General features: G+C 35.7%; 1 protein-coding gene across 1 annotated transcript in view; it reads left to right on the top strand.

The window, feature by feature from the left end:
- Positions 1-382: 382 nt before the first annotated feature.
- ITGA2 (integrin subunit alpha 2) overlaps positions 383-19274 on the top strand; it is a 144764-nt gene continuing 125872 nt past the window's right edge. The window contains exon 1 of the mRNA XM_031964909.1: positions 383-664. Coding sequence (XP_031820769.1) covers positions 619-664 — 46 coding nt within the window. The 5' untranslated portion in view covers positions 383-618. The remainder of the gene's footprint in view (positions 665-19274) is intronic.

A 19274-nucleotide genomic window follows, 5' to 3' on the forward strand; every position in this document is an offset into this window, starting at 1 on the left:
CCCCCCCCGTCCCCCTCCCCTCTCCCCATCCCTCTTCCTTTGGTGTTAACAGGGTTAAGGGGCAAAACTTTTTTCCTAAAAGCTGAAGGCCCACAGTCAGAAGAATCTGGAGTCTGAGAGAGAAGAGGTTTGACAAGTAATTACTTCTTACTTTTCCTGTTCAGTTTTTATTCTACACATGAAATTGTCCTCATGAATAAAGAGAAGGTACCGAACGTGTATCCCATGAAGGGGCGTGGAAGAAACTTAGCTCCCCACTTCAGAGACAAGGGCACGGTTTGGCGGGTGGAGATGGGGAGGGTGTGAGTGAATGATTGACGGGAGGTGCCCGGGGTAGATCCGGCTGTGCCGAGGGCGGGGCGGGGCGGGGCGGGGCCGGGCCAACTGATTGCTTTCTTGGCTCTTGGCCCTGCGGACATCCCATCCTGTACTGCTGCAATACAAATATCCAGTCTCTGGTTCTGAACAACTTTTACTTCTTTCCGGAGTCTACTTCTAGCCACTGCTAAGAGAGAAAAGGAGAATTTGAGAGGGGCCACTTCCCTTTCTTTTTGTTCTCTGCAAAGGCATTCTTGGCTACAACTCAGTGCTGCTTTCGCCCGGATTGCTAGGCGAAGGATGGGGGAAGTCGGAAATTGGGGCGCTCTGTTGCTTCTCAGTCAAGGTAAGCAAAAGTCTTGCCATCAGGTTTGGATTTGGGTTTTTATAAACCGAGCGATCCTTTTTGCGAGCATGGGAAAGAGGACTTAATTCTGGAGGCAGGAGCGTGATCTTAGAAAGATAAGTTCCTAAAAGTATCAGGATCTCCCTTCTTGGACAGGGACTTCAGGAGGGAATGAGAAGACAGATAAACCTTTGAACTGCGGCATAAAGGGGTGCGGCTATACGAGTTTCAGCGTTTTCTTTTGGTAACTACAGAAACCAGTTTCTTCTCGGTGGGTCCTGAGCTTGCAAGAGAAAGGGAGACTTTGAAAATGATTTAAAATCATATCACCTGCCTTCACCCAGCTTGACTTCAACTTTGCCCACTCTTCCCTCGATACTTCAATCTTTTTTTTTTCTTTTTCTTTTTCTTTTTTTTTTGCAAATGGTGGAGGGTTGGTGGATGGTATTCGAGGTTACCTAATAGTTTTAGTTAGATTTTTCCTGAGTTTAGATGCATTGTTTTTCAAAGAAACTTTCCAGGCTAAGATTGACAGCTGCTACGGCCACTACGGAGCCTGCCCGCCTCCTGTTCCCCGCCTCCAAAGTGGAGGTGTGGGAGTACGGAGGGATGGAAGGAAAGCGTTGTGAAGCAGACTGCAGCTCGTCCCTTATTCTCAGACTGCCCTCCACCCTACCTCTGTCGGCCCTTCCTCGCCCCGAGGTCTCCCCGACCCAGTCTGTTTGTTGCTTTGGCAAAGCAACTGGTGACCCACTGCCCTTTACCTCCTGGCCTCCCAAAGAGAGAAGTCGCCTTTGCTCTTTCCTTGTCTTTCAGCCGCTTTGTAGGTATTTCCTCCCTGGCATGGATTTGGAAAACCGACTGCTCTTAATCAATGTTTGACAAAAGGGTGTTCTTCCTTCCCCTCTCCTTTCTCCTTATTGTTGACAATATTCAGCTCTGTAAACTCCAGGCGGGAAGAATCGTTCCCACGTTTCTTATGATAACTAGATAGAATACAAATAATGGCTATGTTCTTTGATCTGTAATTCCCTGTTTATGACGGCTTGGGGCTGAAAGGCCTGGTGAGAAAATATTGGAAATTAGCGGGGATGGAGGTAGGGAATGAACTTGAAGTCCATTTTTCCGGGACTAGTGCTCAAGAACAATTTAGAAAGTTTAGCGACCAGTTAGGGTGTATGTCACCTCATTGAAGTCCAATCCCCTCTTTTCCTCTGTCTCTATATTTGTGTGTGTGTATGCATTTGTGCATGTAACTGTATAATGTCTCTGTCCCCCTTCCACCACCACCCCTTTCTTTTTCTCTCCTGGAAAAGGAAAATTGTTCTCTGACCTTGAATACCTGGCTAGTGACCTTTGGTGGGTTTTTTTTTTTTTAAATAAACAACAAAAGCATCATGGTGCAGTTCTGGTTTTGGGTTAAGGTAGACGTAGTGGAAAAGGATTTATGCCAAGGCAGAAGACTCAGGTTTGCACCTCAGCTCTGTAACTCATTACCCTGTGATCTCAGGAAAGTCATTTCCCTCTATGGGACTCAGTTGCCTTGCCTATAAAATGATCATTTGGACCAGATGATCTCTGAAGTCCCATCTTGCTCTAAATCTTAGATGCTATGACCTATGGTAGTTTGACTTCCCTGTGTCTTCAGATAATTTCTTTAGGACTTAAATTAAATAGCATCCTTTGTCTTTTTAAAAGTTTTTCTAATAAGGGTCCTTAGTACACCTTCGAGATTGACAAATTTTACTGATGAAAAGAACAATCAAGGGAGTATGGGTATTAGACTTGGAGAGAAATCAACACTATGTAATTGATTAGAATCTTGTGGCTTTCATTAGACTACTGATCTCTACTAGAAGAAGCTCTTTAGATAGAATTCTGTCCTTTCCTTCCTCGAAAACTTGGAAAGGATGGAGAATGAATATCTTTTTTTGTGTGTCACCTACCAGTCCTGATCTAAGATTGTATTAGTGACTGAAAAAAATTTATAATCTTTAAGTCCTTTATCGTCTTCAGGTTATTTATCAACACTGAAAATCAGCTAAAGGATGTGGGCTGAAAAATTTCAGTGTTTTCCCTTTTCCTAATTGCTTCATCTGAGAGGAAACTTCCGAAACACAAGCTTATTTTCATGGGAGTGTCCTAACTTGTTCTTTCAGGAACTGTGAGACACACCTGAGTGGAATGTGTTGCTGCAGGGCCTTAAAAGATACAGCTTTTTGCCTGTGGTTATTAAGATCTACTGAAATACAAACATTTTTTAATTCTGAAAAGATAGAAATGATTTAAAATCATGAAGTGTAAAAAAAAAAGTTTGCTTCATTTTTTCTCATTTAACTCTTCTTAACAAGAAGAGTGGCATATCTGAGAAAGAGCTTTAACTTAATTATTTAGGACCATGATATGTAAAAACATTTACAGATTAGGGATAACCATGAAGCTTCTTCTTGAATCAGGAAAATGTCTTTGATTCCTTAGTGATCCATGCTAAACATGCAGTGGGAATCAATATGGATCATTGACATCCAGATCTAATCTCCAATCATGAAATCTTGAGGTCATTGCCTGAGTAGTACTAGATAGATCCTTTGAGGAGGAGAACCCTGTTTTCCCCAGAACACTACTAAATGTTGTTAAAGCCAGGGCTAGCCAAAATTACGAATTTGGGAAATTTTCCTACCCAACCCCTCAACTTTCTCCTTTTACAGCTATCTTCTAGCCTTTACCTCACACATTTACTGGCTGTGTGATCCTGAGTAAGTCACTTAACTTATGTTTACCTCAGTTATTAACTTAATGCTTCTCTGTTCCTTCTGGCATCACAGAGATTGCTACTTCCATGTCCTGTTCAGAACTGCCTTTTCTGGGAATATTCTGTGGTTTTCTCTTCCTTTTCCTCTTGCAGCTCTGCTTATAAAAACTCAGTTGCTGGTAACAATTAATAGGGGGAAGAACATTAGACTAGAGAGGTAACTACTAATTTTTTTCCCATTTGAAAATTCCATTTTGAACAAAGACTGATTGAGAGTGGGGTGTGTGTGTGTGTGTGTGTGTATTTGCGTGTGTGTGTGTGTATTTGCATGTGTGTGTGTGTGTGTGTATTTGCTTGCCATTTGACTGAAATGGTACATGTTAATCTAAAGAGATTCCTCTGGGTGGCATTTCAGTCAGTGATCAGTACAAAGCGAAGTAAAGAATTTTAGGTACTGTAGGGGAGATATTTTTGTTCTGAAGGCCTTTACATTGAAAATCTAACTCCAAGCACAAAGATTATTTACTTTGCCTACTTGTAAGCCTGAATCAGGATGTTCCTGAGAGAGGAAAGAAAAAAGAAATTATATGGAATGTTTAAGGTAGGAGAAAGCATAGAAAAAGCAATAGTAACTAACATTTGAAAAACAGCAATATATAGTATGGAGAAAAGCCACCACATTTAGAATCCAGTAAACATTAGTTCAAGGCCTATTTCAGGCACATGATGACTGTGGCATTCTAGACAAGTCACTTAAATTCTTAGTGCCCTTGTAAATTCTCTAAAATCATAATTTGCATAATAGTTGTGATCCACATTTGGTTGAAGGAGTTTTTTTGGGAATTCTCTAAACAAGGGTTTCTCAAATATTTTGGTTTCAGCACCCATTTGCTCTTCTAAAATTATTGCGGTCCCCAAAGAACTTTTGTTTATGTCTAGCAGTTTATCTACTATACAACCTAGAGACTTTAAATAAAATTTTTCTATAAGTAATGAAATCATAGGTCCCCATTCCTTCAGGTGACTATTAAATGATTTACCAGGAAGGATGGCTTCAATCTCCACTATGGCATGAAGCTGGTCTCTGCAAGATTATCAGTGTCCTCCCAATTGCCAAATTCTTATTCTTGTCTTCATCCTTTAACTTTTCATAGCCTTTGATACTTTTGCTTAACCTCTCCTTCTTGTTCTATATTTACCATCATTTCTTCTTCTCTTTCACTGGTTCCTTTTCTTCATCTTGTCCTCCCAAGGATGGGACATTTCCTCCATTTCTAATCCCCCCCCTTTTTCTCATTCTGCAATTACTTTTGTTGAGCTCATCCCCTCCCATGATTTTAATTATGACCTCTCTGAAGATGACTCAAATTTGGCTCATCAATCCCTTTCTCTGTCTTTATTGTCAACTCTGCATTTCCAAATAACTGTTGGTCATCTCCACCTAGTTGCTCTTAAACCTCAAACTTAAGATTCCTAAACTGAACTGTCATTATCTTCCTCTGCAAAAAAAAAAAAAAAAAAAAAAAAAAGTGTTCCTTTCTTCGGACTTCCCTATTTAAGCCATTTTCCTAGTACTCAAGCTTGGAACCTTCAAATTGTCTTATATTCTTTCTTTTCCTTCTCTTGCTACCTTCATTTACTTGATAAATTTAGCTGATTCTGTACCAGGAATACCATTTGGCTCTGTCTTCTTTCTGTTACTATTTGCCTTGACCTGCTTTGTGCTTTCTTTGTTTTCCACATGTATGGTTGTAGTAGCCTACTAGATGGTGTTGACTTATTTATTTTCTTCCTTCTCCAATCCATCTTTCACAGCATGACCAAAATATTCTCAAGTTTAATCAGATTCTTGTCATCTATTTACAAAAAAACCCTTTCAATGGATCTTATTTCAAGGACCTATGATTTTGTCAGAGTGGGTGCTCTATCCATTGATGCAAGTCATATTAGCAGAGGGTCTTTTAGATTTGCTGGATAATAGGTAAAGAGATGGAAGGGACCTTGAAGACCATTTAATCCTAAATTTCCATTTTACAGATGACAGAACTGTCTCCCTGAGTGACTGAGTGAATTGCCCAGGTCATATCCCTACTAAATGCCAGAGGAGGGATTTGAACCCAGATCCTCTGATTTGATAGCCACTATGCTTTCTACTATTTCACTCTACCTCCGATGATGAATCTCTTGAGTTTCACTAAGTTGTCACATAAAAGATATACCATTTCATTACACTGATGAAATTACAGGTCTGGTTAAATAAAAGGAGGTCATAGTACTCAGAATAATGAATGTCATAGTTTCACTGTACTTTTTTTTTCTGTAGAGACTATATCTGGAGTATCGTGTTTCAGTCCTGAGTTCAAATATAACCTCAGACACTAACTGTGTGACCTTGGGCAAGTCATTTAATCCTGTTTGCCTCAATTTCCTCATCTGTTAAACGAGCTGGAGAAGGAAAGGGCAAATCATTCCAATATCTCTGCCACAAAAATCCCAAATGGGGTCATGAAATGTAGGACAAGAATAAAAAAAACAACCGAACAACAAAATCTCTACCCATGCTTCTCCCCACTCGGTATTTTTTCATTTGTTACATCATTTTGTTAGCAGTAGTAACATATTTAAATGTTTATAGAGGACTTTACAGTTTACACAGTTTTACTCACAACATTCCTGTGATGTAAACAGTGTTAGTATTATAAATAGGAACAGTGTTTTAAGAAGTATTTACTATGGTGTTTCTCCATGTTATTAATATATTTCCTGAGTTAAAGGATGATACAATTCAGCAACAATAGTGATCATAGCTGGCATTTATTTACACATTTCTTTAAATATTGCAAAATGCCTTACATGCCTTATTTTACTTGATCCTCACAACAACCCTGTACTATATGAAGGCGCAAACTGAAGTGAGGAGAGGTTAAATGACTTACCTAGGATCACATAACTAGTAGGATCAGAGGCTGGATTTGAATTCAGGTCATCGTGATTCTGAGTCTAACACTATTCATCCTGTACTGTGTAAGTCACCTATACTCCATTTTAACATAAAGTATAATTCTTATTTAGAAGTTTTAAGTGACCAATTTTTTAAAAAGAAAATACATAAGTTGTGATGTATCATCTATTTATCTCAATAGAAATAGGCTCAGTTGTCAGTTTTAGAAGAATGATTTCATTGCATTTTGCCCAAACAAAGCCATTCTGGTTGGCAGAAGCTCCACATTCTCCCAGTTGTCATTTTCGGTTACTCATTTAAAGGTAGCCTTTGTTTTTCTTTGTTCAGGCTTGATCTCATTTCCATGGTTACTTTATAGAAATGCAGACAGAGCACAAGCTGGACTCATTTCAGAGCAGTTCAGGCTACACCATTTCAACACATTTTCCATTTATCTTTGGGTCCTAACCTGAAACACTCCCTTTAAGCCTAGTGTGTATTCATCTGGTAGGATTTCAGCTTTGCAGTCTTTAGTTTTGAGTAATTCAAGTCAAGATTTTCCCAGTCGGTATTCTGAAGTTTTTTTTCCAGGCAAAACCCCCAATGGAAATAGCTTGCTGCAACATATAGGCATTTTAAGATATGTATCTATGGAATTTTGTTTGAGGGTGAGGGAGAAAGAGAAGAGGGAGGAGACAGAAGAGGAAGTCACACAGCCAAAGATTTTTTTTTTCCAGAAAAGACTAAAAATAGCAAACTTTGTTTATGATCTGTATATCAAAAGAGTGGATAGCTGAATTTATTAAATTAAATGTTCTTTCTAAATAAAATCTTAATAGCGCAAATTGAAAGATGGCAGACTATAATTCTTGAATATATATTCTTTTTGTTTTATTATTATGGTTTTATTTGGGAGTTGAGGGAGAGAGAGCATGGTGAACCAGCTAGAATATTACAGTCTCTGAATTAGAAAGTCCTGAGTTAGATACATACTAGTTGGGTGATAATGGAGAAGCCTCATTTAACTCTCTAATCAATAAATAGGCGTTCATTAAGCAACTATTCTCTGCTGGCACTGTGCTAGGTGCTGAGTGTACAAAAACAAAACAGTCTCTTTTCTTTAAAAAAGCAACTGAGTGAATGAAAATAGCATAGAATAACACTGATAAGCGAGGTTGAAAATAACTATGGGGAACATAAAGCATCAGGCAAAATATATTTTAACATATGGGCAGTAGGAAGTCACGAAAGTTTTGGATTGAGATTATTTTGTCAGTTGTGTGAAGGATGAATAGGAGAGGGAAGCAAATTAGAGATATATTTCAAGATCCTGAAGTTGTAGTTTAGAGTGCATGGATACTTAGATGTTCCACAAAAAGAATTACCTAAACTCATGAAATCATAGATCTAGACAACCTATTTTTGCCTTCCCCTTCCCCTAAAAAAAATGGAAAATTATTGCTTAGGTTAATCTGTATTTAATACAACAGTGGTTTGTTCATCTAATTTTTTTTTCAGGTTCATCAGAAGCTGTCTTAGCTCCTTATGATAGTAGAGACCCTATTGATTAAATGCTTTTTATAATTATTCAAGTAATAGTACAAATATCAAAAATGACAGATTTCTGAGCTACTGCCAAAGGAAGAAAGATTTTGAGAGAGTTGTAACAGTTCTATTCAGTTGCTATATTTAAAAGCATTCTTGTCCCAGAAAACTGACTTTACCTTGAAGTTCCTTATCTCCAAGTATGTTCAATCTAACTCCATTGCCAGGCATATTTCTGCTTATTTTTTCAGGGTTTCTCCAGGTGACTTCAAAGTGCTTCTGGTGATTTATGATTACTGACTTTATCCACTCCAGTGACTCTAAGTTATCACTTATATGTAGATGATAGCCAAAACTTTATTGGCAATTCTGACTTCTCTCAGCTCTGGTTATAAATCCCCAACAGCCTATTGAATATCTGCCTGGCTGTCCTGGTAACTCAAACATAACATGCCCCAAACTGAATTTATCATTTCTTACCTTTCAACCCTTCCAAAAATAGAAAAAAAAAAGCTGCTTTCCCTCTTGATTTCCATCTGTTGAAGGGTGGTGCCTCCATTCTGTCAGTTACCCAAATTTAAAACTTCATTTATTGTTGAATCTTCCTTTTCTCTTGGTCATTATGTCCCTATTGATTCTACCCCTTGGATCTCTCTTTTCCTTCACTATTCATCATCTTTTGCAATCAATCTGCCTGCCTCTGGCCTCTTTTCTTTCCTATTCATCCTTTGCATAGTTAACCAAAATAATCCACCAAAACCTATTGCTTATATGTTAAAATGCATTTTTTTTTGCCTGATGCTTTAGGCCACCTTTAGTTTATCTTTAACCTAGTTTATTAGTTTTACTGTACACTAAAGTCATTCATTCAATTTATTTTTTAAAAGAATAGATTTTTATTGCTTTTATTGAAATTGAGCTCACTTACATTTCCCACTATATTCTTCTCCTGATTTCCCTGGGAGAGTCATTACAATAAAAAAAGAACAAGAAAAATAATTAGCAAAACTAATCAATATATCCAAAACACTTTGAAGTTGTAGAGAGTATTCCACACTTATGGGTCCCTACTTCTGAAAAAGAATGGGAAGGAGATGTCTTCTCATACCTCTTTGTTTTGACCAAGTTTAGTTAGTATAATTTTGCATCCTTAAGTAATGATTATTTATATTGCTATAGTCATTGTGCATCTTCCTTTTCTGTCTGCATTTTACATTAGTTTGTATGTCTTTCCATTTATCATGTTGGCCATTTCTTATTTCAGTATTTTCATACTTTCGTGTCCCATAGTTGCTTTAGCTGATCTCCAATTGATGGGTATCTACTTTCTTTTTGTTACTGTGAAAATTGTGTACTACCCAGTATTTTATGTATATGTATTTTTCTTTGTGTCATTGATCTCTCTGGAATATATGTCTGTCAGTGGATTCTCTGGGTAAAAGAATAGGGACAATTTAGCTTATTTCTTTGTCATGTATTTATTTTCAATCAAACTTCACTCTCTGATTTTTGATCATTTCCTGTATTCTTTGTATTATCACATGTTATTTTCTGATCTTTGATTTTTGTGAGGGAAGTGTTTTTTTTTAATCACTCACAAGCTGATGAATGAAGCTGGAAGAAATCACTAGAGATTTATGCTGTTTAATCTAAATTGCTATTCACTTCAGCAAGCAGTCCTTTTACTTCTCCATAACTGATATTGTATTGCAATCTCCAAATAGGCTCTTTCAACTCTTCTTCCTCCCTTCTCTCCCTCACTGAAATTTCAATCATCATCTCTTCCCTCATTCCTCAATTGAGGATTTCTCTTCATAATTTCTGATAGAATTTAGACTATTTACTATAAACTCTGATCAAAACTCTCAAGGGTAACACCTTTAAATGTAACTTTGATCTCATCCCTTTCTCTTTCTTCCAGAAGTTTACTCCTACAAACATTCACCTTTTCCTGTCTTTGGTTTCTATCTAATTATTATTTCCTTTCCTATTTTCTGTAGCTTACAAATTTGTCCATATCCCTTCTGTCCTGCAAAATAACCGGCCAACCAACCAACATAACATAACATCCCCTCAAGCTATGATGCTATAATCTCATTTCCCTCTTGCAGACAAATTCCTGACTAGGATCCATAGCAGAGGAAAGCCATCATGACTTCTACTTTTTCTTCTCTTGTTCTCTTTTCAACCCTTTGTAATCTGGTTTCCCTTCAAACAAAACTATTCCATGCAAAATTTTTGAAGTTTTTTTCATTGGAAAATCTCACGGCTTTTTCTCAATTTTCATCTATCGTTGTGTCTCCACAACTTTTATCGTTTGTTGAACATTATCTCTTCCCATATGCAATCTCTTCTCTGTATAATATAATAAACATAATAAAATGCTTAACTGCTTTTTCCACTCATTTATTTGTAGCATTGATTTCTTTTTGTTCTTTTCCTACTAGTATACCCATTCCTTCCTAGTCTTCTCTGCTTGGTAATAATCTATATTCTACCTCTAATTGGAGGGTATTCTTCAAGACTATTTTCTGGGATTGCTTCTTTCTATATACTCTTTTGGTAAGTACATCAACTCTCTTTGGTTCCATTATCATTTGTACATGTACGACTCCCAAATCTACATATCTTTTCCAAATTTTTCTCCTGAGATTTAATTCCACAGTAATAACTCTGCCTTGATCATTTCAAGCTGCATTTCCCATAGCAATCTTTTACCTCAAATGTAGTTCATTACCTTTCCCTGGAAACACATTTCTCTTCTGACCTTGTTTATTCTCTACTACTATCTCCCCCATTTCCCTGGATGTAAGGAGATTCTTGAATTCACTCTTTCTCACCATTCATATCCAATGAGTTGCCAAATCTTGTCAATATTATTTCTATAATTTCTCTTACATTCATTCCCTTCTTTCTATTCAGTGGGACACCACTCTAGTTCATGCTCTCTTCTTTTCCCTGGATTCTTTTGAAAAATATTTAATTAAAATCTTCTGTTTTCATATCACCTAAATTTATCCCTTTGCTCCATAATACAACTGTATTTTATAACAAAGATTAAAAAAGAACAAGAAAGTTAAATAGCAAGCCATCCAATATATTGATAAAAATCAGTTATTGTATGCATTGTTTCATTCTTGTATACCTCTCACTTTGGCAGGGATAAGTGTCTTCTCATTATTTCTTTGGGGTCAAGTTTATTTTTTGTAATTTTGTAACAAATATTTTTAGTTATTTGGGGATTGCTCTTTCTCTTTTCATTATCATAGAGATGGTGTATATTGTTTTTTCAGTTCTGCTTATGTTACCTTATATCAGTTCATTTAAGTCTTGTCATGCTTTTCAGTAGCCATCATGTTCATTGTAATGTCCACACTACTATTACCATACACTCCTGTGCCACAGTGTATTTAGCTTTGCCTTTTATATGAGCACATATTTTAAATTCTGCTATGAATGTTTTGGTTTGTATATAAGCACTCTTTCCCCTCTCCCTTTATTTTTCTTCTTTCTTTTCTTTTCTTTTCTTTTTCTTTTTCTTTTCTTTTCTTTTCTTTTCTTTTTTTTTTTTTTTTTTTTTTTTTTGGTGATTGACACCATTTTTCATATATTTGTCAAAGTACATGGGTCTCACCAAGTCACTTTACTACTCAGCACGCTTCAATCTCTCTATTGTTTGGGGTTAAAGAAAAATGCCTATTTAGAATATAGATTAATCCATTAAAACCTAATTTCAGCCTACTTTTTGAATTTTATTAACTATGAGTTCCTTAATACCAACTATGATTCAATTACATTGACTCCTTTTTTTCCTGCACATACGACACTCTATCTTTGATCTTTTTTTTTGTGCACAATGTCAACAGATCTTTGTATATATATATTATAAATGTATGTGTCTATGAATGTGTATTGTGTAAGTATATGTGATATGTGTGTGTGTATATATATATATATATATATATATACACACATATATAATATGCATATGTGCATTTATCTACAGTTCTCTTCCAATAGAATGTAAGTTTCCTTAGGGCAAAGACTTTCTCTTATATCTATGTATCTCTAGAGCCTATCTTAGTATCTAGTACTGGATAGGTGCAAAATTGTTGATTTGTTGGTTGAGTTCTAATTTTTCCTTTGAAGTCCAACTTAGGTGCCACTATTGAAGGACTTCTGTAGTCCTTTTATTTTTCCAGCCAAAAGATTTCTGCATGTATGTATAGATAAACATAAATATATATGTGTATATATATACATATATATATCCTTTGTAAGATATGTAATGTATAAATACAAATGCATAAATGTAAGTTGTTGAGAGAGTGGAGAAATAGCAGCTAGCAAGATCAACCTTATCTAACATTTGAAGATAACATTTAATATAAACTTTGAAGGAAATTAGAGTATCTAAAAGACCATTCAGTTACCTGTAATCCCCCATCTACTCCTCTAATCCAAATCTCCAACTGTGGTTAGTTATACCTTCCATTTCTACTTAGATTTCAGTCAATAAATATTTGCTGAAAGATGACTATTCACAGCCATGATTCCCTTATCATTGTCACCAGTATCTGTCTTGTCTTATATATAATTTTGCTTATGAACTTCCAGAAGACAGTAAAAAATATATATTGTTCTTTGTAACTCTTGATAGATTCTCAGATAGTACCTAAAACAGAATACCTATGGAATAAATGTTGTCAAGGAAATTCTGCTTTGTTGAGTTGATTTTTACTTGTTGTGATTTACTGTGTTGAATATTCACTAAATACCTGAGAGAGATTGGAAGAATTGTTACTTGTATCCACAGAATTTAACATTGTAACTGGTACATGGAAGGTGCAAGAATAAGTGCTTACTGGATTAACTTGGAGTTGGATTTAAATCCAAGAATATCTGCATTCTGGTTCTCACCATTAGCTAGGTGGCCCTTGAAAAGTTAATTAACCTCATTGCTGTAAGTCTGTAAGTCTTTCTAGGATAATGGTTTTTAACTTAAGGTATATGAACTTTAAAAACATTTTTTAGTTATTTCAATTTAATTAGTTTATTTTGTATCCTATACATTTTGTTTTGCCAACTTGAAAACATTAGTGTATAAGCTTTATCAGACTTCAAAAGTTGTCCATGTCCAAAAAAAGTTAAGAACTCTTAACTAAGAATAGAAAAGAATATTAGTAGTAGAGTGCTGCTCTGCATTGGTAGAGAAGTTTTCTTTTTTGGGAGTCCTCTATGCCATTGAAATAGCTGGTTCAGTCATTTTCTACTGTTAAGTATCTACTGAAACAGAGCATGTATGTACTTACTGTTCATTAAGTAGATCCTCACATGATGACATGCAATGCTATTTACTGATCAGAATGATAACTGGTTGAGAAAAGTAATGGTCTCTACAAGTTTAAGTACCTTGTCATACAGCATTTGTTGATGGGTGATAGCACACAGTAGGCTTAATAAATACTCATTGATTAATTGGTTGTGTAAAAAGGAATATACCACTTCACATGAGAAAAAAAGTATAGGAATTATTTTGGAAGCAAAAAAGAAATTTTTATAAATGTTTATTGTCAACAAAACAACCAAATATATATAAAGAAATATTATAGGAAGCAACATCCCATACAGAATTCTTAGTTTCCAATAAGGCAGAATCAGATGTATTGATAGACAACAAAAGACAACAAATATACAAAGAAAACACTTGTGATTCTGGCTTCACTTGCAGATTTGATTATAACCCCTATGATTCTTTTTTTTTCCTCATCACCTTTTCTCCTCCTTCTCCTCCTCCTCCCTCCTCCGTTCCCTCTCCCTCTCTCCCTCCCCCCTCCCCCCCCCTCTCTCTCTATATATATACATACATACATACATACATACATACATATACTCCTGGTTCTGATGTGTTCTGTATCCCTTCATATAAATCTTTCCATATTATCATGTATATATGTATATATATATATATATATAATTTTTAATATCTCATAATTTATTCAGTCACCTTAAAATTTTTTGATACATAGGTGAGATCCAATTATTTTGCTTTCATCAATAGAGAACTCACATTTTTGTCACAGTTAAATCCCACTTCCATTCTTGTGCTTCTCATTTTGAACTTTTAAAAAAGCATAATAACTGAAAAGATATATATCATAGAATTTAATAGCATCTAGTAACTGCTTTAAGTATATGTCATTTGTAACTATATATTTTTTCTAACCTTTTTTAGCTATGTCTTTGGTCTTTGAGCTTGAAGACAATGATGTTGAAAATAATACTTCCTGTGGTTATGAATGGGTTCTAAAGGTCTTGATATGACCTGTGCCACTTTCCACATCATTATACATATATTATAGTATTATAAAAAGACAAGCGTCTGTTTGAAGAAATTTTGGTTTCTTCAAATGGTTTGAGGTTCTCCTTTCTTTACTATCAGAGTCAGCAGATGACTGATGCTGTTTCCTGTTTACAAATCTTCTTGGGGGGTCCCACTTACTTTGTCATTCTTGTATCTAACATTCCTGGCAAAGGATGACTTTGATGGTCTCAAATAGAGTTGTTTTTTCCTAGCTGATTGCACAGTCATTGCTTTCTCGCATAGCTGGGGATTGGACAAGTCAATAGGAATTTGATTTGCATTTTATTATCTCCTTATGGGCCTGTGAAGATGTTAAAGGTAAAATGCCCCTAAAATGAACTGAATAAATTGACTTATTGGAAGAAATAGTTTAAGTCTTTTAAATACTGGTAAGCATTTATGAAATACAGTAATAACTGACTTAGCATGACCAACAGATTTATAAAATTGTTCATAGGCAAAGACAGTTTCATGAGGTTAAAGGAAATTACTTATCTTCGTTATAACAGAAATATGCAATATACTCAGTCTTCTAAAAACAAGTTATTTAGATCAATAATAGGAGAAAAAATGAGGTTAACCATTTCACATTTTATATGATTGGATTTGCATCTACCAGAAGACCTCCTATGATTTCATTTGCATTTTATGATGTCAATAGAAATGTTTGAAAGCACAGTATGCTTCACATAGCTAGGTATATTACTTCTTCAATACTCCATGGATTTGCCTTTTCCATGATATGGGTATTTCCTTTAGTTATGGATGCATATGAACTCATCCATACCGGCCCATCCTTTATCATTCTTGTTTTCTCTTAAGTTTGCCATAGGGGGTCCATCCAAGGTATCAACCTTTCTTGTATTCATTCCCTCCTGGTCAGGGTACACATGGAGCTCACAATGTATCTATTGGCTATCCTTTGCACTTGCTATATGACTAACCCCAAAGTGTATATATATCTTTAGGTACAGATGGACTGCTAGTATTTCAGACATACAATTTCAGTGATGTCAGTTAAATCTTTCAAAGATAAATGAATTATGGCATAGGAATGACCTTTGACAAGGATCAGTAGAATGTAAAGGACTGAAAACACTAAAATTCAACTAAAGATTTTCTACTCAGAAACATCAAAAGAAAAATTTACTTATTAACATTTATTCATTAATGAATTAGGAAATAAGATAAAATAAGGAATAAGAATTTTTCTTAAGTACACTTGATCTTAATAATTGTTGGTGATGGAATTGGAAGAAAGCTAGCTTTATGGTGTCCTAGGTTGGCCCATGTAAGTAACAGCCATCTGTTGAAGGCTCCATGTTCTACCAAGGAGAAGAGAACTGAAAAGTTCTGAAGGTTTCTTTAAAAAAAACCTTGAGTATAGAACTAAGTAAACCAAGTGGATAGAGTGCCAGACCATAAGTCAGGGAGACTTCTCTTTCTGAGTTCAAATTTGGCCTGAGACACTTAATTGTTATATAGCCCTGGGTAAGTCACTTAACTCTGTTTTAGTTCCCTCATTTTCAAAATGAGCCGGAGAAGGAAATGGTAAACTACTTTAGTAGTTTTGCCAATAAAACCCCAGAATCACAAATAGTTGAACATGATTGAAACAACCAAACAACAACAATATTTTTTCCATTTACATTATTATAGTCTTTATGTATATTGTTTTCTTGGTTTGCTTGCTTCATTTTTATCAATTCATATATATATATATATATATGTATATATATGCTTTTCTGTATTCATCATATTCATTGTTTTTGACAGTTAAGTAACATTATATTCTTGTGCCATAATTCATTTAACCATTCACCAGTCAGTGGTAATCTATATTTCCAATTCTTTTCCATTACAAAAAAAAATACTATGAACAAGAAAATGCAAGGCAATGGGCTTTTATTAAATGTTTGGGCGTTAATAAACTGTATTCTGGATGCTATGCTATGAGCTGGGGATGCAAATACGAGAAAAAAGAAAGATAGTTTCTACTCTCAAGGAGTTTGCATTCTAATGGGGAAAGAAAACTCTTATGAGCCAGAACTTGAAACAAGGTGTTAACTCAATAGAATTGATAGAAACAGTGTTTGTGTTTACAACTTTGAGAGTTCACACATTAGCTCACACATTAGTTCACAAGTTTGGGAGATTGACAAGTCAGTATTCAGTATGAGATTCACAAAGTTTACACCTCCCATAATCCCACTCTCAGAGGAGGAGTCAACCTTTGAGTTTACACCTCTAAAAGAGCATAAAATGAGCTGAGTCAGTGGAGGAGTCAGTTGGGGAGATTGAGAACCAGAATTCAGTCAAAAGATTCAGAACTAGAGATTCAGAGAGAGCTGGAGGCTGAAGCTGCCAGACAAGCTGCAAGAGCTCTTGGAATCAAGGAGGGAGATAGGCCTCTGAGAAAACTAACTGGGCTATTTTGGAAGAAACAATAAAGGATTTTATCAGCTGGCTGTATTTGAGGTGATTATTACTTGGAATTGAACCTAAGGCTGCCTCCAGAAACCTCCCTGAGAAACCTGCTCCCAGAGAACCATCATATTATACAAAAGAAGAGAACACCACAGAAAACATAAAAAGAGAGCTAAGAATGGGACATAATGCAGAAAGTAGAGGCAGGGGAATGATGGCCAAGATTAGAGAGAATAAAAAGAACAAATGGGAGAGGAATGAACTATTTTTGGCCTGGGTCTTGCCCCAAAGTGGAGACCTTAAAAGGCATTCACCAATGGGAGAAGTGGGTCTGTATGGAGAAAGTATGTTTCAGGATAAGCATTATTTCAACAATAATTTTGACCAACAACTTACTACTTAATATCTCATTTAACTTTCACAGAGATGCTGGATTTAGCAGCATTGCATAGAAAGATGCCCAGGAATGCAAACACTATTTTTTATTGAGGACACTACCATCCTCTCAATTGCTAATGCCCTCAACATTGAGGCTATCTTTGACTCCTCTTTTGCACTCCTTACACATGTCCACTTTGTGGCTAAATCTTGGTATTTCTACCTTCACATCATCTCTCAGATATAGCCGCTTCTCTCCAATTCACATGGCCATTTCTCTGGTTCAGATTCTCCTCACTTCACATTTGAACACTAAATGCCTTTTATTAAGTAACTGAGAGAGGAGTTACTACTTTTGTACCAATAAATACTTGTTAACTAATTGACTGAAAGAAACTATGAATATCGAGGAGCTCCCCTTAATAATAGAGTAGGTCCAGCTTTTTAAAAACTAGTTCCTGAATAATTTCAAAATATTATCCTGGGTTTCTGGAAACTTCTACCTTCACCTAATCATAATAATCATTTGTCCATTTGCCTGTCTGTCCGTCCATCCATCCATGCATCCATCCATCCTATTCATTCCCTCATTAATTTTAAAAATCATGTATTAAGCTCCTATTTTAAACTAGTCCTGTGCTAAGCTTGATTAGGGCATAAGAGGAAGACAAATAATTGGAAAAATAAGATAAATCCACGAAGTAGTATATGTCAATAGTATAGTGGCAAAATGAGAGTGGTTAACAATGAGAATTATTTGAGATCAGAGAAGAGGAAGATCAGTGGGACCTGAAAATGCTTGGGAAAAAAAAACTTCCATTTAAACTTAATAGAAGATTTCTCTGGAAAACCTGAGATCTTATGGAAAAAATATCAAGTCAGTTTATTTCCAGTTATTTTTTCCAGCTTCTATGAATTTACTGTGAGAAATATATTGTTTAAAAGATTGATCAGCAGAGTGGTACATGCAAATTACTAGGTAACTGCACAAATGCTATTTTGAGAGAGCAGGATTTCTTTTTTTCATGTAGAAGGAATTTAGAAAGCAAAGAAAGAAAAGTGGAAAAATAAAAAGTGAATCCATGAGATGGTGTTTTTTGTATTTCTTCCAGTAAGAGTTGAGCTTTGAATCCCTGTCCAAAATTCCTTCTGCCATATTTCACTGTCTCCTTCAGCTGTTTGGAGACTGTATGAAGCTGCCAAATGGCAGCTCACTGTTGAGAATCATTGAGGAAATAAAATCATTTATTTTTAGGAAACACTTGTTATAATAAATGGATTTAAGAAACAATTATTGTGGGCATTTTGAACTTTTGTTGTCAGCATGGTAGAGTTTGATATTTTTAAGATTCCTTAGCTTATTATCAACTTAGTTTTTTGGCCTTATCTCCCACTATTTCCTAAGTATCCTATGTTTCGGCTGAACTGTACTACTCATCATTCTCCAGATGTGTTCAATGCCATTCTTAGGACAGAAATTGTACTTTTCCCAGCATAATGGTTTGTTCATACTATTCCTTCTGTCTAAACGATAGCTCCACCTATGAAATTCCTACCTATTCTTCGAGGCCCAATTAACTTTGTCACCTGTTTTAGGAAGGAAGTTTCACTTTCCTGAGCACTTACTTTGCCTTCACATTCTGCTTTGTACTATGCCCTCACTAAATTGTAGTTCCCAAGAAGGTAGTGACCATGTTTATTTGTCAATGTATTCTCTTAGCACAGCTGCTTTCTCATACCTAGAAATAAAAAAAAATGGATTGTGAAGTTGTCTGATAACATAAGTGTATAGGAAAGTGTTAAGAGAGTTCTTTGGGCTGACTGAGGAGGAAAAAAATCATTATCAATTACAGAAGATTCTGTTCTGGGAAAAACTTATTGGAGGTAATGGCTTTTAAGTTTTGCTTTTCAGTCCAGACCTAAGTGCTGGAACAGGATATTTCAACCAATCAGGCATTGACAAATATGTGACCATTCTATGTTTTTTTCTACTGAGACCTGCTGTGGGAAAAGAACAACTGATGGTAAGGGAGGCCCAGCTCTCACAAAGCCTGCATTAAACAGATTCTTTTGGGGCTACCTGAAGCCAACCCCAGCTTCCTTTAGATTGATTGATTCTAGCTATAGTTTCATCTTCACCTCAGTACCAGCAGCACTATCCTCTGCGACAGTGACATTGAAATTAAATAAAAATGGTAGCCAC

This window comes from Sarcophilus harrisii, chromosome 1 (assembly GCF_902635505.1).
Source record: "Sarcophilus harrisii chromosome 1, mSarHar1.11, whole genome shotgun sequence".
In the NCBI taxonomy this organism is placed as follows: Eukaryota; Metazoa; Chordata; class Mammalia; order Dasyuromorphia; family Dasyuridae; genus Sarcophilus; species Sarcophilus harrisii.